General features: G+C 42.9%; 2 protein-coding genes across 2 annotated transcripts in view; both read right to left on the reverse strand.

The window, feature by feature from the left end:
* TIMELESS (timeless circadian regulator) overlaps positions 1–7,559 on the reverse strand; it is a 75,461-nt gene extending 67,902 nt beyond the window's left edge. The window contains exons 1-2 of the mRNA XM_075591401.1: positions 7,447–7,559; positions 892–1,189 (exon numbers count right to left, since the gene is read on the reverse strand). Of these exons, the coding sequence (XP_075447516.1) occupies positions 892–976 (85 nt within the window). The 5' untranslated portion in view covers positions 977–1,189; positions 7,447–7,559. The remainder of the gene's footprint in view (positions 1–891; positions 1,190–7,446) is intronic.
* A 3,811-nt stretch (positions 7,560–11,370) lies between these two features.
* MIP (major intrinsic protein of lens fiber) lies at positions 11,371–24,366 on the reverse strand. The gene is made up of 4 exons (XM_075591402.1): positions 23,692–24,366; positions 19,418–19,582; positions 18,541–18,621; positions 11,371–17,172 (listed from the first exon to the last, which is right to left on the reverse strand). The coding sequence occupies exons 1-4, from the start codon at positions 24,049–24,051 to the stop codon at positions 16,987–16,989; spliced, it is 792 nt and encodes a 263-aa protein (XP_075447517.1). The 5' UTR covers positions 24,052–24,366; the 3' UTR covers positions 11,371–16,986.
* Positions 24,367–24,904: the final 538 nt, after the last annotated feature.

The following is a 24,904-nucleotide window of genomic DNA, read 5'->3' on the forward strand; positions in this document are numbered from 1 at the left end:
ACCAATTGAGGGATCAATTGAGAGATCACAAAGTAAGAAATACAGTAGGTTACCAATCACAACCACAGCAATCCAATAGAGATTGGGTTAAAGGATTGCATGATTGAAAGCAACACAACAAATGAAAAACTCAATTATATCCAAGAGTGTAACCACTAATAACGGCAATACTAATAAAAAGACCGTGAAAGGTCTGCCAGCATTATACCCCTTCATAATTCAGAGGAACTGCTAAATAAATGTTATGCTGTACAAATAACCACCAGGAACAAAAACTTAAGTGCTCCCCTAGAAGATATTAAAAATAAATACTGCCATCAGACAAATTTACAAATTCTATGCATACACTGGGACAAATCTATAATTCCCCTTATTTTAGGTAAGAGGACGATTTTGTTGTTGTAATGGGATCCTCATCACACTGATAGAACTGATAGCATAGTAGAGATGTGCGAATAACTCCACATGTGCTTTGCAAAACTTTGCTATTTTTCTTTATGTTTCGCGTTATTCAGAACATTTTTGAAAAAGTTTAAATTTTTCTGCAACATTTGATTTGACCAAATTGTTGCCAGAATGACAGTAACTGGCAGAATGTAAAGGTTAGGTGACCTTGCACATTGACTATGCTTGGTGAATTATTTTTTAGGTGAAGCATGTGGAGTTATGCAAGGATTTTTTCCCACACACACCCCCTACATTAACGGTTTTCCCCCTGCATAATGCAACTTTCCGGATCATTGTGGAATATTTACTTAGTTGGCATTTTACCAAGAACATATGACCTGCAATTTGTACAGATCATGTTATTTTTTCTAGGTACACTGAACGAAGTCAAACAGCTTGTCCCATTTGGAGTGGAGATGCGTACATTTCCCAACCTATACTCACCAAGGCAATCAGGCTCTTTGTGGTAAGTATCTCCTTCCAGGTACCCCAAGGCACTGCACGTTGCTAACAATTCACAATTCATCATGTACTAGTCCATAAAATCGCTTGCCACGTTGGAAGAAAAAAGGGGATGCAGAGCCTGTTACTGGAGTGAGAGAGAGGGGAGCGCTGGTGGTCTGAGCTCTAACTAAGTCAGCCCGACAAGGAGCTGATGCTTCACAAACGTAAGGAAATACTGTACGTCCAATGCTTCACCTGCCTTGGGTAAAAGGAAACAGGAACTTCTTGGGATGCCAGCCTGTCCGAAAAGAGAGAATAAAAGGGCAAGTTTAATAAAAGAATTCTTAGCCATATGTTAAGTACAAACGATTTTACCAATCAAAAGGTTGCCGTTTCCTGCATAAAAAAAACATTATGCATAATAAAACATGTCATCTTTTCTTTGTGCCCCATACATGTTGTTCTGTAAGAAATGATGGCCCATATTTACCAAGCCATGGGACACCTTCCAGCCCATTGACTTGCATGTCTTATTGCAGAAGATTTCTTAGAAAATACCAAGATAAGAATTTGGGCCGATATTTACTACGTTTGTGAATTAAACTACACTAGAAAGTAAAAAGCCAGGGCCTCTTACCGTCTCCCGTCGAGAACTGAAAATCTAGTAGAGCTCGGTTCAGGGTTTAAATTAACCTGCATTGAATGAATGCAAAAAACGGTGCATTAGCCTGGATTATTGTCATAAGGCCCAAAATTCAAGCAACTTTAAAAAAGGAACACGCACAAGATTGTGCAAAGTGTAAAAAGGATTAGACATCTTTTTAGAAGGGAAAGGTATACAGGAATATACCAAATAAGTATACATGGGAAAGATGTTGATCCAGGGATTAATCCGATTGCCAATTCTTGGAGTCAGGAAGGAATTTATTTTTCCCCTTATGAGATATCATTGGATGGTATGACTCTGGGGGTTTTTTGTTTGCCTTCCTCTGGATCAATAAGTAAGTATAGATATAGGATAAAGTATCTGTTGTCTAAATTTAGCATAGGTTGAACTTGATGGACGTATGTCTTTTTTCAACCTCATCTACTATGTAACTATGATTTCCAAGCAGAATTCACACACAGAAAAATGTGAATGGACTACTTTGAAACAAATGCTTAAAAAAAATAAAAAATAGTATATATCAGGCAATTTAAATATAGCAGCACAAAAGCAAATCGTAGAACATTGCTGATGCACATGGGAACCAGCACATGATGACGTAGTCGCAGCCAGGCCCATAGTAACGCAAATGACAGCGAAGCACCGTACACTTCCGTTCAGATTGTCTAGCATCAATCAAAAATCACATACCGTTCCCAAAAAGGTCATAAGGGCTAATGCTATAAATAGAGACATAAAGAGAGACCTACTCCACTCAATTAGAAGAGAATTTTTTTTTTGTAAAAACCGGGCACAGATCTGGAGATTAAATGTTAATTTATTTCCACCACTAGCAAATCACAGATAATTTGCCACTCGGTGAGTTGCAGATATAATCTATCAAAGGGTAATTCTGCAGGATGTCTCATTCCCTTGTATGAGGCTGTGTATGTTACATGACCACCGAAAGGCATCACATTCTCTCAAAAGCACATAAGGTAATACTCCAGTACCACTTAAAGGGGCAATCCCTGTGTATTGGGAAGTACCACTTATTAGCTGAAGTATGCCATAACATGTTCTTTGAGTTAGCAGAGCTCTCTTCCTGTCACATGTTTACCATATATAGAGTTGTTTACTGCAAAGGAAGCAACTCATCAGTTAAGTATGCATTTTGCTACTACACTGATTGGAGGAAGCCCAACACAAAATACTATAAATAAGAGCCCAGGCTGGGGATAGTGCAAGAAGCTTCTCCACGGACCATGCAGGTGCCCTGGCCAAGATTTCCATAAGGCCATTTCCAAACAATTTAAAAGTTCATCATTCTACAGTGAGAAAGATTATTAAAAAGTGGAAAATTTTCAGGACAGTTGCCAATCTTCCCAGGAGTGGACGTCCCAGCAAATTCACCCCAAGGTCAGAACGTGCAATGCTCAGAGAAATTGCAAAAAACCCAAGAGTTACATCTCAGACTCTACAGGCCTCAGTTAGCATGTTAAATGTTAAAGTTCATAACAGTACAATTAGAAAAAGACTGAACAAGCATGCTTTGTTTGGAAGGGTTGCCAGGAGAAAGCCTCTTCTCTCTAAAAAGAACATGACAGCACGGCTTAGGTTTGCAAAGTTACATCTGAACAAACCACAAGACTTCTGGAACAATGTCCTTTGGACAGACGAGACCAAAGTGGAGATGTTTGGCCATAATGCACAGCGCCACATTTGGCGAAAACCAAGCACAGCATATCAGCACAAACACCTCATACCAACTGTCAAGCACGGTGGTGGAGGGGTGATGATTTGGGCTTGTTTTGCAGCCACAGGACCTGGGAACCTTGCAGTCACTGAGTCGACCATTAACTCCTCTGTATACCAAAGTATTCTAGAGTCAAATGTGAGGCCATCTGTCCGACAACTAAAGCTTGGCCGAAATTGGGTCATGCAACAGGACAATAATCCCAAGCAAACCAGCAAATCTACAACAGAATGGCTGAAAAAGAAAAGAATCAAGGTGTTGCAATGGCCCAGTCAAAGTCTAGACCTCAACCCGATTGAAATGCTGTGGCTGGACCTTAAGAGAGCTGTGCATAAACAAATGCCCACAAACCTCAATGATCTGAAGCAACGTTGTAAAGAAGAGTGGGCCAAAATTCCTCCACAACGATGTGAGAGACTGATAAAGTCATACAGAAAACGATTACTTCAATGTATTGCTGCTAAAGGTGGTTCTACAAGCTATTGAATCATAAGGTATAAAAAAAAACAGGATATTCAGCGCTCGTGCTGTGTGATGGTGTGGATGATCCCTTTGCAGCATGTACATAAAGCGTCTCCCCAGAAACTCTCAAATCTAGGTGAACCCCCCTTAGAAAGGGGGGAAGGCACCCCGAAATACAAGATAATAAAAAAAATGCACAAATGCGCACCAGGGATTAGTGGAAGGTAATTTATTAAAAATACACAAAAACTGAGGGGATCCAACCCCACCTCAGAACAGCTGTGCAGCTGGACGGCTAAGTACTACCAAGGAGAACACCTAATGGAGACTAAACCCTAAGCTGCACAGTATACAAATACAGTAAAATTTATATAAAAAACATGAAAGAAAAAAAAAAACATGAAAACAACCTATCAACAGATTTGTATAGAAACCGCCATAGGGTTGGGCACTGGCAAGGGGAAACGGACACTCACACTGAGACAGTCAGCAGACTCGCGGTGTCTGCACAGGATCCGGATCTCGGCACCGCAGAGATGGATAAAACCGCTGCTGTCTCCTGCAGGCTCCGTCTCAGCTTACCAGCATACACGCGCAGGATGACCTGCCGTTACCTCTCCTGACGAAGTACTTGGTACGAAACGCGTAGAGGTCACGACAGGTCATCCTGCGCGTGTATGCTGGTAAGCTGAGATGGAGCCTGTAGGAGACAGCAGCGGTTTTATCCATCTCCGCGGTGCCGAGATCCGGATCCTGTGCAGACACCGCGAGTCTGCTGACTGTCTCAGTGTGAGTGTCCGTTTCCCCTTGCCAGTGCCCAACCCTATGGCGGTTTCTATACAAATCTGTTGATAGGTTGTTTTCATGTTTTTTTTTTTTCTTTCATGTTTTTTATATAAATTTTATTGTATTTGTATACTGTGCAACTTAGGGTTTAGTCTCCATTAGGTGTTCTCCTTGGTAGTACTTAGCCGTCCAGCTGCACAGCTGTTCTGAGGTGGGGTTGGATCCCCTCAGTTTTTGTGTATTTTTAATAAATTACCTTCCATTAATCCCTGGTGCGCATTTGTGCATTTTTTTTATTATCTTGAATCATAAGGTATACTTAGTTTTTCACATGGCTTCTCCATTTTGGCTTTATTTTTGTTAAATAAATCATGACACGGTGTAATATGTCATGTGTTGCTGTTCATCTGAGGTTGTATTTACCTAATTTTAAGACCTGCTAAGGAACAGATGATTGTTATTATGTCCTGATATGTAAAACCATAGAATTCAAAGAGGGTGTACTTTCTTTTTCAACGTGTGTGTGTGTGTGTGTGTATACATCCTGATAGCCGGGCTAGGAAAATGGTGCACACTACCACAGAGAACTACCCAGGAAAAGAAAATTACGTTAAGACAGTAAATACAATTTTCTATTCTCCTGTGTGTATCCATGGCAGTGGGCACCGAAGAGAAGTGCCCAAGCAGCCCCAAACAGAGCAGGGGTGTGTGTGTTGCATCTATTCACTGGCACCATCAGAGAAGTATGCAAAATATGTCATTAATATATATTTGCCAGGGTCTCGTAGTATGTTAGTGAATCATTTGAACCAGTGTCATCCCGTCTCATATTTGCCCATTCATCTCCCCTGTAAATTGTTTATGTTACTGCCCTTCCCTATGATACGGTTTAGAAGTCGGAGTTGTGTCTTCTCCTGGGATTCCAAGGAAAAAAAAGTGTGAAAAAGATTCATTTTTTTAAGATGTACAATGAAGTCCCTGTGGCGTGCACAAGATAAAGTGACTTGCCCAAGGTCAGAAGGGGAGGTGACACTGGGTCTCCCTGCTTCAAGGGCAGTGACATTACTACTGAGCTACTCCTTCAGCCCAAGCATCAAAAGGATGCCAGCATGGAGTAAGTATTGCAGGCTAACTGGAGCACAGAGAGTCATGGATAATGTCAGATCCAGAGGCCAATGTGTAGCGTCCTTTTCCGTCCCGAGAGCATCAAGATGACCGGCAGATCCACGTAGTAGACAAGGCTGTGAGAGTTGGCAGGTCTGATGACTGCAACACCTGACCTCTTCACTGGCAGAGGGGTAGCTGGCAGCACGAGCAGGAACCAATTGGTATAGGAAAGCCAGATCCAGAAAAAGCACCTTCAACTCACCAGGTAAGTGGAAAAATAAAAATCGTTTATTGCACTACATTAAAAACAAAAAACAGAACAGGAAAAACCTCCCACGTGTTTTGGACTATACAGCCCTTTCTCAAGGAGATACTCCTTGAGAAAGGGCTGTATAGTCCAAAACACGTGGGAGGTTTTTCCTGTTCTGTTTTTTGTTTTTAATGTAGTGCAATAAACGATTTTTATTTTTCCACTTACCTGGTGAGTTGAAGGTGCTTTTTCTGGATCTGGCTGTCCTATACCAATCGGTTCCTGCTCGTGTTCAATCTGTTAATTGGACGGACGCACAGTTTCGGTGAGGGCGCGCCAGATGGATCTCTTGCTAGGAACCACGGGAAGACGCCGATACCTCCACGTGGGACTACAGGATTGCAGCAGCTGACGGAGCGGAGCGGAGGATTCATCTCCAGGCAGCTCCGACACTCGGGAGCTCCAACGGGCTCAGGCTAACAGGAGGACGGCACTTTTTTTCTGCAGTGCCTTACACAGCAAAGGGATTTACAGCCATCCAGGAAGGAGAGGTATACACTGGACTGGGACATAGAGGTAAAACAATATTATTCCTCTTTGATATATACCCTTACCAGCTCTCACTCTAATACCTGGCTGACATTTACCCTGCTTGTACTTACCCTCATATTCTTAAACGGATCCAGCGCTATACTTACCCTCACAGTCAAGAAACAGACAGATTACTACATTACGATTATTTATGGGGCATTCTTTCCTTTGGATTCCCATTTCACTATCTGTTCAGAGCTTTTTAGTAGCTTCACCATACATACGGGTAGCTGGCAGCACCCTGCACTGCAACACCCCCCCCCCCCCCCCCTCCGCAGCAAACGTGTTATAAGAGGTGTGCTACAGTTTAACGTAATTTAGTGAATCTGTGCCTGAATGGGTGAAGCTGCCTGAAATCCCAGTGCCAGGAACTTGTAACCTTGGGTAAGAAAGTTATTCTAGGTGCTCTAGGTAGAAACACTTAAGATTACAAGCTCCCCTGTGGCACAGGCCTGCACATAAAAAAAATAGCATGCACAGCACTGACTGTACTGTGTTACTTTAAAGTAAAAACATGTTTTCAATGAATTCCGTATTTACTTTGTACATGTTCGATTGCTCCATGCTGGGGTTTATTACAACATCAGCACAACAAAAGCATAAGAACAACAATGAGATGGGTGACAGCTCTGAAGCTCCACCGGTATCTGCCCCCGACAGTGTGTTTGGCAGTTTTCAGGGTTCTCTTTACTCAATACAATAAGAGTCACAACCCCCACAGCACTTTGAGCGGGATTACATAGGTTTAAAAAAAAAACCTTCCTAACTGAATGAACCTGCACTGTGACATGGTGAGCCAGTTACTCACATCACCCGCAGTGCAGAGGCGATAAGAGGCCCCTGATACTGGGACTGCAGGAGGGGGGAAGAGAAGAGACACTTCTCAGGCTAAAGTCATTACAAGGTCTCCCCGCTTCCCATCACACTCGCGAGTCTTGTGTCTCTGCAGCCACCTACCGGCTGGCCTCCCCTGTCGTGAGGTGGTGTGGCTGTCTCTCCCGGTCTCCTCTCTCACCAGGCTTCACTTCCTTCCCCGGTCCCGTCACTATGGCAACGCGCGGGAAACTCCCGCGCTCCCATTCAGACAGCAGGGGGCGCGCACGCAACGCCCGCGCTCCCGACAGCAGGGGGCGCGCACGCGCTAGCTCTGCGGCTGCACACAGGTAGATCCCGCTCTCTTGGGGAGCGGGGAGCTCTGTGTGCACTAAAAATCTTCGATGGTTAGCGGCATGTTGCACGATTTTCACAGAAAATAAATGATACTTTTTTTTTTAATTAAGTGGTTAATGTTCTTTACAAGGTGCAAATAAGGGAGATTCAATATTACATAGCACCCCTCCTGCTGTATAAACGAATCTCATGCAGGCGGCGCGCCGGGATTTCATTTGGCACTTTCTTTGTGCTTATAAACCTGGGTGCTGCTCATTTATTTACACTGTGTGTGAGGAAACCTGGGTGCTGCTCATTTATTTACACTGTGTGTGAGGAAACCTGGGTGCTGCTCATTTATTTACACTGTGTGAGGAAACCTGGGTGTCTGGGTTGGTGCTTCTTGCTACCATAATAAATATTCTGTTTTGTACGGTGTGTTATGCGCTCTTGTATTACATTTAAATATAGGATTTTAGGCTGAGACAGAACGTGGAGCCGCGCGGACGCTGATGCTCACCTGATCAAGTATGAGCGATTTCATGCCCATGCAGGCGAGCCAGCGTCCGCGATCGGTAGGCGGGCAGTGACGTCGCTGGACCAATTGCCCGCGACGCACCGAAGTCACGGCGCTGACGTCACAGCGCCATGATGTTGACGCTGCTTCGCGCTGATTGGATGTTTTCAGCAGACAGCGTGCTGAAAAACAGCATGGCTGTCGGCTGAAAAATCCAACTCGTCAGTACGCCTGCGGACGCTCGCGTGAGCCCCCTCTGAAGATATCCTCATTGAGGATGCCGGGGCTCAGTGCCGAGCGTCCGCACGGCTCAGCGCGGCCTGTCCTATGGACGTGGCCGGGTCTCTAGTTACTTTTCCCTAGGGGACGGGATTTAACAAAACATTCAAAACTATTTCACTTCTATCAAAAAGTAACCATTTGTATGTTTAAAAAAAAAAAAGTTTAACATTTGCATCATCTATTTTTATTAACCGAAAAGTTTTACTGTGGGGGCAAAACAATTGTATTTCACTTCTAATAGCTGTGTTAAAATGAGAAGGGTCAGATCTGAGCGCCACTTACAAAAAACCCTGCGAAGGCTAGATTTGGCCCATCGACTGCAAATTGGATAGGCCCTGTGTTAAGCTGTGCCTCTTCCTGTTCTGTATTTCTCCCAAATAGGTTTGCCAGGTGGCTTGTCCAAAAATACTGGACACAATGCTAAAATATGCGAGACTCTCTCCCCCCCCAATACATATGTAGCCATGCCACCTTTGGCTACTAACGTGCCCTACTGCCCTTACCTGGCAGAAAGCCCTGGTAAAATCAGGCTGCCAGTAGTCAATATGGGTTTTCCCCACTCACTGGTGCTGCACTTGAGTGACAGTGGGAGACAGAGACATCAGGTCTGAGCATGTCCAATCATGGGACAAACCTGAAGACCTCTTCCTGGCTGTACGTAAGAGGGCAGTGCTGCCCTAAATTTAGCAGTGCTTCTACCCCCTTGAGAGAGGCAGGTCACACAGCCAAGAGCCTGACTATTGGGCCTTCTCTGGTCCTCTTTCCTTCGGGGGAGAGTGAGTGTGAACTCTGCCTCTGCTAGAGGGGCAGGGAAGAGCTTGGACTGCTGCGGGTGCCCTTGGCCTGTAGTGAAGGTCCAGGGACCATCCTTCAGTGGGTAGCTGAGAGTGGGACTGCATTTGGCAGAAGATTGTCGTGTACTGCTGTTGGGGCCTGATGGAGCAGGGGCAGGGAAGGGTGTGATGCGCGCGCAGCACCTGAGGAGACGGAGTCACGCGCACGGCGCCAGTAAATGGAAGCCTGGGTCCGCGCGCGCCCATAAGGGTGACGCGCGCGACCCGGGAGTACGGGAGCAGTCGTGGAGGAGGCAGCGAGGAGTGAGGCACGCCGCCGGGGAGCCTGGGCGGCACGGAGACAAGGTAAGGAGGCGCTGGAAGCGGGTGTACCCGCGGCGCGGATCCTTACACATATATATTTATATTACCTTAACTTACAAGTGAGTTTCAGTGTGAAATAGTGCACTTTGCTGCCTAAGCAACAAGTATGAAATTAGCACTGGCAAACAGATTATGGCCACATCAGAACCCTTCGCCGGCCACATTTGGTTAGAGCCCTGCAGGCTGCAGTACACCATGTGTGCTGCCCTTGTTACGTGTGTAAGAAGAAGCTGCTAGATATAATACGCTCACATTTGTGCTGTGATGCTAATTAGCATTTTAAGATGAAAATCTATATGAGGATATGTATATGAGACATTTAGCCTGTGTTTATGCGAGTGTACATTTATAAAAGTCACTAGTATCTGTAAAGTGTTCATTCCTATAAGCTGCCTTACAAGAGAAACACAGATCATTACAGGGGAGGTGCATTAGCTGTGTTAACTTTATTGATGTTTGAAGTTAAATTGAAACACTTTATTACATGGTCACTTGACCACATGGATATATTACACCTTAGATTGTAAGCTCTTCGGGGCAGGGATTTCCTTTCCCATTGTCTGATTTTTGATGCACTTATTGTATTATTATAATTCCCTGTACTGTATTCTTTGTGAAGCGCTGAGTACACTTTTGGTGCTATATAAATAAAGACATACAATACAATACACCGGTGTTATCTGCTGTGTGGTTAGGAATCTCAGGATGTATTCCAACTAAGCCTACCTCAGAATATTTCACTCATTTTCTGTCCTGTGTTGGACATATTGTTTTGTTTCATTACGCGTCTGTGATATGAGGGTCAACCCATATTGAGCATTAACATTAAGTAACGGGTCTTGCACAATTGCATGCTATTTCACTATATTATTGGGCTACATATGAACCCTCCCCTCCCCCCCCCCCCGTGAATGTATTTAATTGCATTTAATGAGTTAACGCGAAGGGTGTATGAGTCTGTGCAAGATATAGCTGTTGGAGACCGACCGGTATGTATAGCACTTTTTAGCCATACACAGTCCATCATAGAGTAGAAGCAAGCATGCACCTATATACGTACAACACTGTATACATGTAGTAACTGACATGGTCATTATTCAGTTTACTCTTGCTGTTACTCTTGCTGTTACTCTTGCCTTGTCTCCTTACTTGCATCTTTCAGTCCATCATATTAGATGTACTTTTAGACCTGTGTAGATCATTTTTTATGTTTTGGGATAGACTGTTAATAATAACTTTTTGATATGCATGTAATACATTTTGTAATCATGAGAGCAATATAGGACAACCTCGTGTTTGTGTTGTTGGTATTTTTCCTGTCAGCGTTTCTTCTCCATGTATTTTTCATTGAGCTTGGATTTTGCCCCACCCTCAAACTTTCCTGTCTTTGTTTTATTTAACGTTGGCGGTTTTTAGTCTGAAACCCCCAAATCTCTTATTAGAGGTAATTGCAGTTGATTTTTTATATGTAATCCGCTCTTCATGGTGATAATATTCAATGGTAAATCAACTCCTGTTTGTCTATGACCTGAGTAATGATATTGTAACTTTCTAGACTCTACCACACACTCTATTATGCTGGTCCACAAGTGGACACATTTATCAAGAGGATTTGGGTGACTTGCATTGGGTTGAGAGAAATGTTTGCAGGGAAGTACTGTAGTAGATAAACAATAAAAAAAATGTCACCTAAATGTAAGAATCCCCCTGAGAAATAAAGTTGGTCAGTAAGAACGCCGACATTTTCAGCCCTGAGCAAACAACACACAAAAAGCATCAGAGAAAACATCACCAGTTTATTTTGTTAACAACTGATCACAATTTAAACAATACAATTTCTTTCTATTTTCTAGTATGCTATTGTCATAGACTGGCGATTGTGATCTAAACAGAAGAGTTTAGAATCCGAGCCCCAGCTGTTTCTCCGCAGAGATATTGTTCCAGGGCGGGCACTATGACTCTGGTGCCAGACTTAGATTGCAAGCGCTTCAGGTTAGTGGTAACTGTGCCTGTGTTAGCCTACCTTGTACAATTATGTGCTATATAAAAATAAGGAATAAATAAGAAATAATTACAGCTGGAAAGAACTGCATTGCGCTGTAGTCTCTGGTGTTGGAGGGGTTAACTCTTCTGGCTTCTTCCCTTCTGCCTCCCACCAAAGATGCTTAAAATAGGTAAAACACCAAAATAAATCATTTAAAACAAGTTTTTGCATGGAAATAACTAGTGGAATTTTATGGGACGTTTGTCACAGAAATCCAAGAATAAATGCTCTAAAATCTCAGCAGCCGTGTTTAAAAAAAAAAAAAAAAAAAACAGGAGTGAAAGCCAGGGATGAGAAGTTAGGACAGGGGAAGGACCAGAGTTGCATTTTGACTATATGTGTAACCATGGGAGAGGCAATGGAGACTCTGAGGCATATGTCTCTTCTGTAATGGGCACAAGCCCGTCAGTGCCAGGCAAAGCCAGCAGCGCATTGCAAAGCAATACATTGTAGGCCTCTTGTTCAGAAGATGGAGAGGCTCTGACCTTATGGCCACTTCCTGACTTGTTTGACTACAAAGTGAGGTCAAAGTGTTTGGGCGCTTAGTGTGCGTACCAATCATTTAATTACCATGATACAGTTCCCTTTTAATTGACTGAAACGTGTATGTTAAATGGTAGCGCTAAAGAGCTTTACAACATTGTTTAACAATGTCTCTGATTAGTACTACTATTAGAATCACTATTTTCTGCACTGCACTTTGACCACTGTGGGATCTCATTATGCTATTGACTTTAGAGCAGTGGTTCCCAACTCCAGTCCTCAAAACAGGTCAGGTTTTAAGGATATCCCTGCTTCTGCACAGGTGGTTGAGTCAAAATGACTGAGCCACTGATTGGGCCACCTGTGCTGAAGCAGGGATATCCTTAAAACCTGTCCGGTGGGGGTTTCTTGGGGACTGGAGTTGGGAACCACTGCTCTAGGGGATTGCAGGTCTACTCCGCATAAAAAATTTGTAGGATTGTAAAAAACGGCAGAACATGGATGAGATAAATCACGGGTCACTGGATGCTTCTGAACAGCTAAACATATTTGAAGCTTTTTAGTGTTTATTCTGCAGAACTGCAGTACTCAGAAGTACTGTATGTGGTGGGTGCTGGTGTAAGGATGATTCTCCCATGCATGGCACCTGTAGGGCTGATATATCTTCCCCCACCCTTACTCTTCCATCACTATGTGACACCCCACTGCATGTCTGGGTCAGGAACTTCCCACTGCATTGGAAAGACAGGTGTTTCAGCTCCTATGGTCCTTTTCACCTTCTGGAAAATGCAGTGTTGAGGTAAACACATACTGTATTAGACTGAGAACTGAGAGGGCCGGAGATCCACTGCTAAGTTATTCAAACGTTTATTGAAGAAGGTTCCAAAGAAAGGATCAATTTATATTGTCTAAAGATGCCAAATCCTATGGTCCTGTTTTGAGCCAATTACCAGAGTTACAGATAAAGGATAAATACATATATATACACATATATATTTATACATATGTATTTATATTTACATATTTATAGAATGTATTGACAGGGAACAAAGGGAAGCAATGATAATATGATCCGTTTACATAATGATACATACAGATAATGTATGTTTTCTAAATTAAATTTAAAATAAAACTATATGTCCCCAAGGACAGTAGAGATCATAAACCAGTGGCAGTTCTTTTCAGCTTCAGGATTTGGGGCATTTTTTGCATGCTTCCTAGGGCATTTTAGTCTTATGATTTGTTTTCAGGCAATACAAATCACTTTGAAAGAAATTAGATGGGATAAATGTACAGATTTTTGGAACAAATGACCACACTATTAACAGTAGAAGAATCCACAAGTGTACTATATCTATATACATATTGAAATATTGTGCATAAACATTTTTATCTTGGGATTAAATATTTTTTAACTGAATGAATAAAGATGTAGATAACTATAGGGTTCTATCTGCAAGTATATATCTATCTATTGTTTTATTCATGTAATCATATTTTCTCTTTAATGTATGTATATATATATATATATATATATATATATATATATATATATATATATATATATATATATAATTTCAATCTTTTTTTAATCCCTCTGCCACTGAAATTTGCAAAGCCCTTAAAAGCGGAGACCGAACCTGAAGGAAATAAATACAGAGCAAAATAAGATTAAAAAAAAGTTCAGATTCATTGTAATAAATTCTTCCACACCAAAGCAGTGAAAAATACCCGGCTATTTTGATGGAATCGCTGGTGGGACAAAGGGATCTGCAGAGCATGGCATTAACCATGGTGCTAACGTGCTTTGCAGATGTTTCCAGAGTTACAGGCTTTTTATAGGTCTGCTCTTCTTCTCCTTACATCTTCAGCGCAGAACAAGCCTGCAGCACATTGCATTACAGGTCTCTTTTGATTCTGGGAGCTTCAAATGTTGAGCTTTATCAATCTATGTTGTCTCCAAACAAAAATGCTAATCCCGTCACATTGCTCACTGTTACCCTTTCCTAACATGGGAGAAGTTAGCGGGGTACTTTCCCCATTCACTCCTAAGGCACCTCATAAATTAGTCTGCCACGAGATCAATTGATTGCAGTTCTTTATGATGTTTGATAAACAGTCCCGTTCCCACAAATGCCACAAAGGCAGCTAGTAGATAATGATGGGTAGGCAAATGTATTTTTACAAATACAGTTAGCGTGATGAGCACAGCCTCTAAAAACTGATTTACAAGAGTAGGACTACCTCATCCAGATTTCTGGGGACAGGTTTAGCCAATCCTCGCTTTATAAGCTATATTCACTTGTTAATGGCCATGCAGTTGAATAGCGATAGTGGGTATTATGCTTTTAAGAAGGTAGCCCTCCAGTATATCCAGTACCCCGACTCACCTCTCCTAGAACTAAACTTAGCTCAGCATAGAACGGCAGCTGCAAAACCATGTCTGACTACGTTTGTATATGTGCAGCTACATTTCTTTGAAAGATTTGCAAGATTTTTTTTACAAGTAAGATAGCATGTCACCGTTTTCCAATATATTCGGTTTAATTCCTTCTTCTTTTTTTCTATAGACTAGTAGTTTCAAAGATGCATTCCCGCTTTCTTAACAAGTGCAGATTAAGGCCCAGATTCACCAAATACTGTAGTACAGTACTAATCTTTAGCACAAATTTAACTCCACTTCACGTTCACATGAACGGGAGTTCATTTGTTCTAAAGTTTAGCCACCTTCAGTGACTCTGGGCCTAGGTTGGATAGTTTCTACTGGTGTAGACATTTTTATGTACACCACCAAACCGAGGGTGATTCTAAAGGCAACTCTGTACAGTTTCAGGAAGGGCAATAATCATATACAAGTATATTCACAGACCCCATTTCTCTTATTTAAACTTGTTTAATTGTGGTCCAAATGTATTCACAAGCACTGTCACTCCTCTGATTCCTGCTCTCTTAAGCACCCACAATTCCCTGTCTGAAACGTGAAACCCTTTCTTCTGCAGAACTGCAGTGTTGTTGGTTGTGGAATTCAATGTGCAGATCACTAGTAGCGCCTCTCTTTTATCCCAGTTAGTGCCCGATGATCCTGACCGTATAGAATATTAATATAATAATATATTAATCTATTGGTTAGAGTGTTGCAGACCTTTGGGCTGTAAAGGGGTTAAATAAATAAATAAATAAATAAATATACATATATATATATATATATATTTTTTTTTAATATCTCTCACTTGAGATTTCGTTTTGAGATCCCGATATCAGAAATAGATAATGTTAATTAAAGCTGCAGTTCAAGCTGTCGTTTAAAAAAAATATATATATATTTTTCCCATTCAATATGTGCATGAATACAATCTGCACGCTGACAAGTGATTAGCTCAACTGCAGATCGATCCGTTCTCCTGTAATCGATCGCTCGCTCGCTCAGGGTTATTTAATTCAGTTCTTGCACAGCATTTTGGGCAATGTAGTTCCTAGAATATGATTGACTGGGCAGTTACTAGATACCATTGGTTCACTGCTAGAGAGAGGGCGGGGCTCAAGAGCCAGAGCCTATCAGAAGGGGAAGGGGGCTGTCACTTTGGAAATGCTTCCTACATTAGAAACATTAAAAATGTCTTTAAAACATTTTTTTTAAATACTACAAGTATTTTCTCATAGCACAGAACTGATTTATTAAAAAAAAAAAAAAAAAACACACGTAGGATATTGCTTGAACTGCAGCTTTAAACAGTTAACTACTGTAAGTCTCAGAGACCCCCAAGTTTAATATGCTGTGAAGTCGTCTTCCCGTGTTGGAGAAGGTTTCAGTCCCATTCATTTGAAGGAAATGGAATTCCTCTGCAGAGCATATTGAGTAGGGGCTGGAGAGAGGTTTGAGGGATCTGTGGGAAAGGCTCTGCATACGTCTGTGTGAAACAGGCCTGAGGATACCATCATATCCATCATTCTTTGGATTACTATGGAGGTTACAACATGCTTGTTAAATGGGGAGGCTGTCACTAGTAATAAATACTAATTGTATAGCAAGCAATGTCCCTGCCACCCTTTTTAGGAATGTTAAGATTCCTTTCTGACCCTCCCTTAACTATTAACCCCTTTGTCCCTGACAATGGAAAGTAACCAGGTGATACACAAACTTGTGTCGGGAAAACACCATGGTTTCCTTTTTAGATTACAGGGTAAAAAGTGCCACACGGAGGGATTTAAAATGCAGTCGATATAGGTTAATGGAGAAACACCTTTACTTACAAGATATCTACAGAATCGCTCAATGGGGCTAAGGTAAAATAAAAGGGTTGTTGGCCCGTATTTTTCCCCACCCGCTTAAAAAAAAAAAACATTTCCTTAAACCAGCAAAAAATGAAACGCAGTAGAAAGAAATGTGTTTGAGATGTACAGCAGCATCGGAGGCGCAGCTAGGAGGGTGGGGGAGAAGTTTGGGGAGAACAGGAGGTGGCCTTCCCCTATAATTAATTAGATACCCGTTGTTTGCAAAGCAACAATGTACTTAGGCGCTGCTTTATCATCTAGTGCCCACTTAAGTGCCACATTTCCCTGGCAGGGAGGATTGATCCTTTTTAACAAATTTGTTATGCCCCTGAGTTGTGTTGCCCGTTTAAACCCTCCCACCTTCTTTCCCTCCTCCGCCACGCCACTGAGAAAGTCAAGCACATTAACCGTTCATTCTGCCTCTACTTCAACACAATACCCACAGCCGGTAAGAAAAGAAACGTCTTTCAAAGTATAACCCAATCCCTCTCCACCCCCAACACACACCCAATGACGGATATTACGCTAACTAGGCCCAAAGTGTGTGCGTGTGAGTGTCTGTGTCCTGCTATGTGGGTGTGCAGAGGTTTCATTTATAGGGACTGTGTTTTCAACTCTATGGGCTCGCCCGTCGCTTCCTGTTGGCCCTCTGGCTCTGCGGGCCGAACCCCTTTGAGGATTGAAAGTCTCTCGGACAGGCCTCTCATCCTGGGGAAGAGGATGAAGTCGTACACCAGACCCCCCAGTGCTGCTCCAATGATAGGACCGACCCAGTAGACCTACAGACGAGAGCAAGGAGAATAATTTTGTATAAGGTGAAACAACGATGATGAATTATGTTTGGGACATTAACCAATCAGAAGTTCTTATTTTGCCCCAACAGACTTTGCATGCACAGGGTTCACACGTAATACTTTTCAATGGCTAGACTATAGCTATTGAAACTCCTAATTTATTAACACTCCTGTGTGTCAGAAAAGCTCGTAGGAATGTTTATTTACAAAACATAACTATACATATTTTGTGTTTTGGTTTGACTACATTTGGAGTTTGATAACTAAAGCACTAATTTATCATGTGTGAAGAAGGTTTTGCAGTAAGATCAAGCAACATGGGATAGCTGGAGGTCAGATGGCTCAGCGTTGCTTTATACTCTGCGTTTTCTGAGATTGTCTGCATGCTGAGCCTCATTCTCACATGACAGCCTACAGACAGCATAAACACAGTCTCACGTGGCACTACTTTTGCATTTCTCACTGGATCAAAAATCTGTTGGGATGGAGTTTCTAAAAGCTTGTAGGATGAATCAGAACAGCTTGAACCTGGCCAGTCTTTTGAAGCTTTGACACATCTATACGTTAGAGCAGGCACGGATTTAATACCTTTAATCTAGGGACAGCTTCCTACAGGTATATTACCTCTCCAAAATCTCACTTCAATCCCAGATAAGGGAACAACCCATTTTTGAATCGCCTAAAAAGATTAACGGGTACCGAATCCAACTAAACTGAAACCAAACCAAATTGAAGCCTTCAACTGTTGCTTTTTCCTTTGAAAGTGGTGCGGATAAAACAAGGCAAGAAGACATTATTATACCCAGGCTCTTTGATTCAGTATTTAGGTATCTCCCTGATGTGTCTACAAATACCTTTTATAACAACACATCATTTCAACCATTTGATTTCTTCCTGCTCAAGAGTTTAGCCAAACTGAATGCGCTGGAGGTGATCCATAGGAGCAACCACAGTTTAATAAACCAAATCAAGAGGACATGGGTATAGTACTCAGACCATTAATTCAATGGCTGATCCCATTGAAGACTAAGGGGACAAATAGTATTTTGCAAGATGGTGAGTGTGATGAAGATTGCGATGGCATTCGCATCGAAAAGATGAATTTAGTGTATGCATGTACCTTCAACGGCATAGACGTTTGTATTATTTAAAGGTTCTCCTGGCTGTAAAACAGTGCTGTGCTATGCTGTCTCTTGCAACTGCATCTTGTTTACATGCTGATATGGGTGTAATGTGCAGGACTCAGGAGGGGTAGGCTTGTGAGGTCGTTGGGGAGGTCATATATGTTAAAAACAAAAGGTGGTGTATATCTCCATTCTGATATTGTTCCACTGCTTCTCTCTGTCTCCTTACCCAGTGGTTGGTGAAATTTCTGGTGAGTACCGCAGGTGCAAAAGATCGTGCTGGGTTCATGCTGGCTCCAGTGTAATACATCTAGAGAGAGATACATAGAGAGTTAAGATATACTGTATCTGTGCTAGAGAGAGCTGCAGAACAAGGCCTGGAGAGAAAGGGAGAGGCTCTCTAATCAGTGTGAGTCCAGGAGTTTAGCCTGGAGGTTACAAGTGTTGAAAACTTCCAAGTCTTTTACTTTGCCGTTAACCATTACAGGTACCGTGCCACCATGATGGCAACTGCCTCCTACCTTCCCCCCCTCCCACGCAATGTGTACTGCTTTCTTTTATAGTGTGCACAACTAATTCCTATAATGCATTAATAATGGGGGAGCCTTAACAATACTCACAGAAGCAGCTATCCTTAGTGATCGTCACATATATGATTTGACCTCAGTTATTTCAGAAAGCATAAGAATAAGGGATGTTCACAAAATGATGTACGTGATCACGGCTAATGTAATGTATGTGTGTGTGTATTTGTGTGTCTGTACAAATGTAATAAATATTTAATTTTTACCAATTTTTTTTTAAAGAAATAATAAATTACACATACATACACACACACATATACATACACATACAAACACAAACACACACAAACAGTACCTTCACAGCTCACAGCATACACACAAAAAGCATGCGGCACGTGCACGCGCCTTCGAACAGGCACGCGCGCGCGCACGGCCGCACACACTACATAACAGCCCTAAGAGAACTTGCGTTTCAGTGGCTCTTCCATTTTCTCACATAAATGTGGAGCTGACACAGTCCATACTCCCCTGTCCGCACGTGCACACGCACGGCTCAGCAGGTACAGCGCGCAGGCGACTTACCCCAAAGAGGTGTCCCAGAGTGAGGGAGAATCCAATAGCCAAAGCCACGGAGCCCAGGCGGCCATTTCTCCTCTCGTCATAAGTGGCAAAGATACAGAGCACAAACTGCAGAGTCAGAAATATCTCCACTGTGGTGGCCTGCCCGATGCTCACCCCGGGGTGGAGCTATGACGGGGGGATTATAAAACAGAAACAATAAGCCCCTGAAATCCAATAATTTACATCATTACATTGCACTGTGTGTGGCTTGTTGTAGCCCTTCTCCATGTTCATGGGGGGCCCCTCCTGTACGGAAGATGCTAACTAACTCCCTGTTCTTTAACTATTGGTGCTCTGGTTACCATATTTTAAATAAATAACAATAGAACAACTCTGCGAAAAAATAATGTGTAACATTATGGGAATGCCTTCATTTAATGATATATTTATTAATATAGCTATCACCAAATTAGAAAATGCACCCCTCCCCCCCTCCGAAAAATATACAAACAACCCAATGTATAAAAAAAAAACGGAATCATAGAAAAGAAATCCAAATAACAAACACATAAATAACATAATTATAAACAACAAAATGACAAAGCTGTCACTATCAAAAAAATCGGCAGTGTAAACAGTGCTACTATAATCCTGTGGAGAAAAATAAATGAAATAATGTCTCCAAATGGCAGCGACCTTTGTAAAGTAAAGTGCATAGGTGCCGTCTCCAATAACAGCGTTTACATATATGCGAGGGCAAAAGGGGTTGATTTACTTTTGTAGAGTAAGGCCGAGCTCATGGTGGCGGTGCGCGCACGCCTGCAGCCCCAGAGATGTGTGCACTAGGCTGCAGGAGATTGGGGAGGCGAGCGGGGGCCTGGCGAACGCGTCACGGACGCGTCCCGCAGCTGGGTTGCCCTCATTAGCTGAACCGGCTCACGTGACGCTGACATCACGCGACGGCAGCCCGAAATCTCACATTTACTTGTCGGGCCAAAATGTAGCAGCGTCGACGCGCTACAGTGCTGCGGGTATTTGAGGAACGGCAATAGGAAATCAGGTAAGAGTCCCGGAAGTGCGCGCGCGCACGTACGTAGCAACGCCACCACCATGAGTGCGGCCTTAACAGAAAACAGCGAATCTACAATGTTTCATCCAGCAATCGGTTAGGGGGACGTTGCTGCATCATTGATTGGCTTGATGGTTATAATTATGCATCCATCAGTCATTTACATTTCCAACACAGCCGGGAAACAAATATTACAAAAACAAAAGTAGGGGGGCGGAGAAAAAGGGGAGGGAGATCTTAGCCTAGTAATGCACAGCCATATTCCTCTTTAATGCTATTTTATTAAACTCTTGGCTGCTAGATGTCAGCAACACATTGCAGGATTCACTGGAGACCTGCTGCAGTCCCCCCTGATCACAAGCGGGTAACATAGGTAATCACGCTTAGATACTGTATGTTTTGATTGATCATACACTATTAATGTTGACTCTGACATCCGAATCCCAGAGGTTCCCCTCAGATTCCATTGTGTGTTTGCAAACTCTGCAATTTACATTCTAAGGCGTGTAATATAGTGCGCGCGCGTGCGCTACCGTGCGCGCCTCATTTATAATTGGCTGTGTTAGCCTGACGTTTATATACTTGGGACACGCGCGTGCACGGCGTGAGCGGTGGCGCGGCAGACTTGGGAAAGTACAGTAAAATTTTATTTTCGCGCTGCTGCCACGCTGCGAACCAATCACAGCGCGGCCTAACGTTGTGATGCCAGAGTTACGCCCCCCAGCCACGCGCATCACCGCTTGCACCCTAGCAACTAAACGCGCACGCCAGGTGCAACAAGGGTTGCTAGGTGGCTTCTCCGAAAATACTAGACTCAATGGTGAAAGGCGCATCAGGTCACTATGTCATTGAGGAAAATACCGGGCACATGTCCAGTATTACAGTACCTCTCATTTTTTACTGGACAGAGTATCCAAATACAGGACAGTCCAGTTCAATACCGGACACCTGGCAACCCTAGGTGCAACGCAGGGCGCGTGCCCGCATGTGCAGCAGCGAGGACTATATAACAAGCCTATGATAGAGAGGAACACAACAGAGCCAAAGAAACAGACAGATAAATGGTCAGAAGTATCTCTTCGTCAGAAATCCAGCAGACAAGCAGACTGGCTCTCACGTGTAACCTGATACCACGTTTTCCTGCTTGTCTGCTGGATCTGTACTGTACTGGACCACACTGCTACTGTATGCAGAGCACACGTGGCAGTTTTTGAAGTCTTGTGAGTGCTCCTTTGGAATTTTGCTCACCTCAAGCCCCTCGTTGCCAGAAGGGCCTGCATGCCTGCTTGGCAGTCTCAGGATTTCAAGACATTTTAAACTTTTTAGGAGAAAGGTGTATATTATTGACATTAATTATTATGCTTCTTAAAAAGAAAGCTGAATTGTGAATACAAAAAGTAGTGGTAACTGTTTGTAAATAAAAGGAATTGTGGGACCCCATAGTATCTTTACAGTTTGACCATAGGGCATGAGTTTAACATAAGCCGTAAGCATAGAGTATACAGTAGGTTTCCCACCAAACTCCGCAGCTCAGGAACAGATCCAGCCACTCCAGCTTATTTCTAACTGGGTTGGGAGATTTGAAAGCACAAATTGGATGATGCTTTTTTTTAACCCCTTCACCGTCAGAGGATCCTGCACGGACCTTTCCCTCAGCTATCAGATTTGATATCTAATTATCACTCCAAGGACGCCTTTAATCCTTTTAACATGCCTGTCTGATATACAGTACCAACATGACAGGCTGGACCCGTTCGGAAAAAATCGAACACCATGTGGCAACCATGCAGACGCATGATATCTACTCCACGTGAATTCCCATAGGCATACTAATTGTACTCATGAAAATACATATATGCTATATATAACTGGAGTACCTAGTATCTAAATCTGGAACTCCAACCACCTTAGCTGCTATTTCCCTAATGCCCAGTAAGCACTTACACATAACATACTAATGCCCCAAATATTAAAGGCACACCTAGTATCCGAATATCTATATATCAAGTTCTCTTTTAGAAGAAAAAACATTGGATTAAATTACGTTTTCCCATCTGGCTTTAAGCATCAAAGGTGTATTTTTCCTATTTTGTCTCTTCTTGGTTACTATTTATGACAAATCTAGCACCAGTAGATACCCTATAGGATACCCTATATCTGGGAACAGTTGCAGCAATCCACTGTAATTTTAAGGTAAGGGTTTGTTAATTTAAATCAATCATTTGCTCTTACAGTACTCTCTGCCACAGGAAGAGAGTGCTCTAACACCAGAAGAGAAATACTGTACAGTCATGGAGAATGCAACACGAGTGCCTGGAGCTCACTTGTTCACCGCATCAGGTGATATTTATTTATTTATAAAATGTTTTACCAGGAAGCAATACATTGAGAGTTACCTCTCGCTTTCAAGTATGTCCTTAGGTTGACAAATGCCAGAGTTATGATGACCAATACATGGTTACAAATAGATCGTTACATTAAGTGAGCAGGGTTATACATTATATACAAGACATTGCATGCACAATAGAAAGTGACGTGTTAGGGATAAAGTAATCGAGAAAATGAAAAAATGTAACAGCAGGAAAGCGTTAGGCAAACATGTGTTTGCATATGTCATTAATTACATTTAGCGCAGCATGCACGTCAAGCTGGACTTCATGTGCGAAATGAATATTCAATCGCAGAGCTGTGCGTGCCGAGACATGCTCACCGAGTTCTGCCTACTGAAATGCATTCTTTTCTGCTCCAACCAGGAATGATGTGTTTAAATCTCACAGTGAAATCGTGCTCAGAGGATGAGGAGTGTGAGAACTCAAATTACTTAAGTATTAATGGCAGAGTCCAATTTTCCAACTTTTACCTTTGCATGAACTAAAGTGCTTATCCCTACCACACAGGGGGATCCTTATTCACAGAGCAGAAACTAATTATCCTGTAGGGATAGTGCACATTTTCTGAATAGGAGTCACCGCCCTTGAGAATCTGCCTTTGACATTAATATTACCTCAATTATGTATAATTTTAAATCGTGGATCTGTCATTGCCGGAAATTCCAACTCACTTAGACTTAAACTCCCTACTCCCAGTCGGCATGTGCAGTCTTGTAACAATTAAAAAAGATAAAGTAAAGAGGAAATGACGGACAGATTGGGTGACACTGTGCACAACTGACATCCTGGCAATATTTAGCCCCCTCCTAGTTTTTTTACCGCTGGTGAGTAATTACCGTGTTGAGAGCCAGGTTGCCACGGACAGCTGCAGGGGTGACGCCGTATAGTACTGCAGCTCCGGCCACTGCGCCCAGCAGCTGCGCTGCGATGTAAAAAAAGGCGCGGAAGAACGACAGCTGCGAGCCGATGAGGAAGGCGAAGGTGACCGCAGGGTTAATGTGGGCACCGCTGACGTGGCCGACAGACTGGACCATGGTGGCCAGGGCAAGGCCGAAGGCCAGCGCGACGTGCAGCACGTTAGTTGGCCCGGCTGCCCACTTCAGGGATGCGCCCAAGCCAAAGAAAACGTAGAACATGGTGGCAAAGAACTCGGCGAAAACCGCTCTCCAGAAGGAGAACGAGCGGAATTCCCACATGGCTGCGGGATGTGTGTGAGGATAGGAGGAGTGAAGGGGCCCGGGCAGCGGGGGGGTGGGAAAGAGGGGGTTCTAACCCAAAAATGGAATGGGAAACCCGCTGAATAAAAAATAAATCTAAAGGCTATTTCAGAATGTAAAACAAACTTAACGAAAAATCACGAAGAAAAACGAAACGTTAAAAAAAAAAAAAAAAAAAACAGCCCCCAAAAAAGCCACGGGCAGAGTGACTGCTCCAAACTCCCAACTGCTGTGGATACTTCCCCCCCAACCTGTTTATAGAGTGGCGGGGGGATTTATAAGGGGCAGCGGCTGTGACATGTTTAATCCCCCCATACAGACACACACCACCCCCCGAGGGGAGGGACAGAGTGTCGGAGTGCTAGTGTTTAACTCTTCATATTGATGCTGCCCCTCCCACTGGCAGCACATGATATAAGGCCACACCGGCAGGTTCTGGTCAGATGTTAGTTTGTCCTGCACTAGTACCTAATACATGGACACATATAACTATGCATAAATATATGCATTTGCAATTGTGTAAGTACACACACACAACTCTTGTGCCGTTCATTAATCTTACTTTGCATTACCCCAGATCTTTAGCGTTTAGTCACTTGCAAAATAGGTCTGGTGGGTATTGCTTCTGGCTGGTCAGGGAGTAATATAACAATAAAACTTCTTGACTGCTGGAGCCCAGCTATATATTGGTCTGGAAGCAAAAGGATCAATCGGGATGATCTGCGGGGTCTGTCATGCAGTGACGGGTGTGATAAGGAAAGGCCATGCAGAATAATACAAGGAAATGAGTGAAATGTTGCATGGTCTCAGGTTGATACCCTGCAGCGGAAAG

This window comes from Ascaphus truei, chromosome 3, assembly GCF_040206685.1.
Source record: "Ascaphus truei isolate aAscTru1 chromosome 3, aAscTru1.hap1, whole genome shotgun sequence".
NCBI classification, from domain to species: domain Eukaryota; kingdom Metazoa; phylum Chordata; class Amphibia; order Anura; family Ascaphidae; genus Ascaphus; species Ascaphus truei.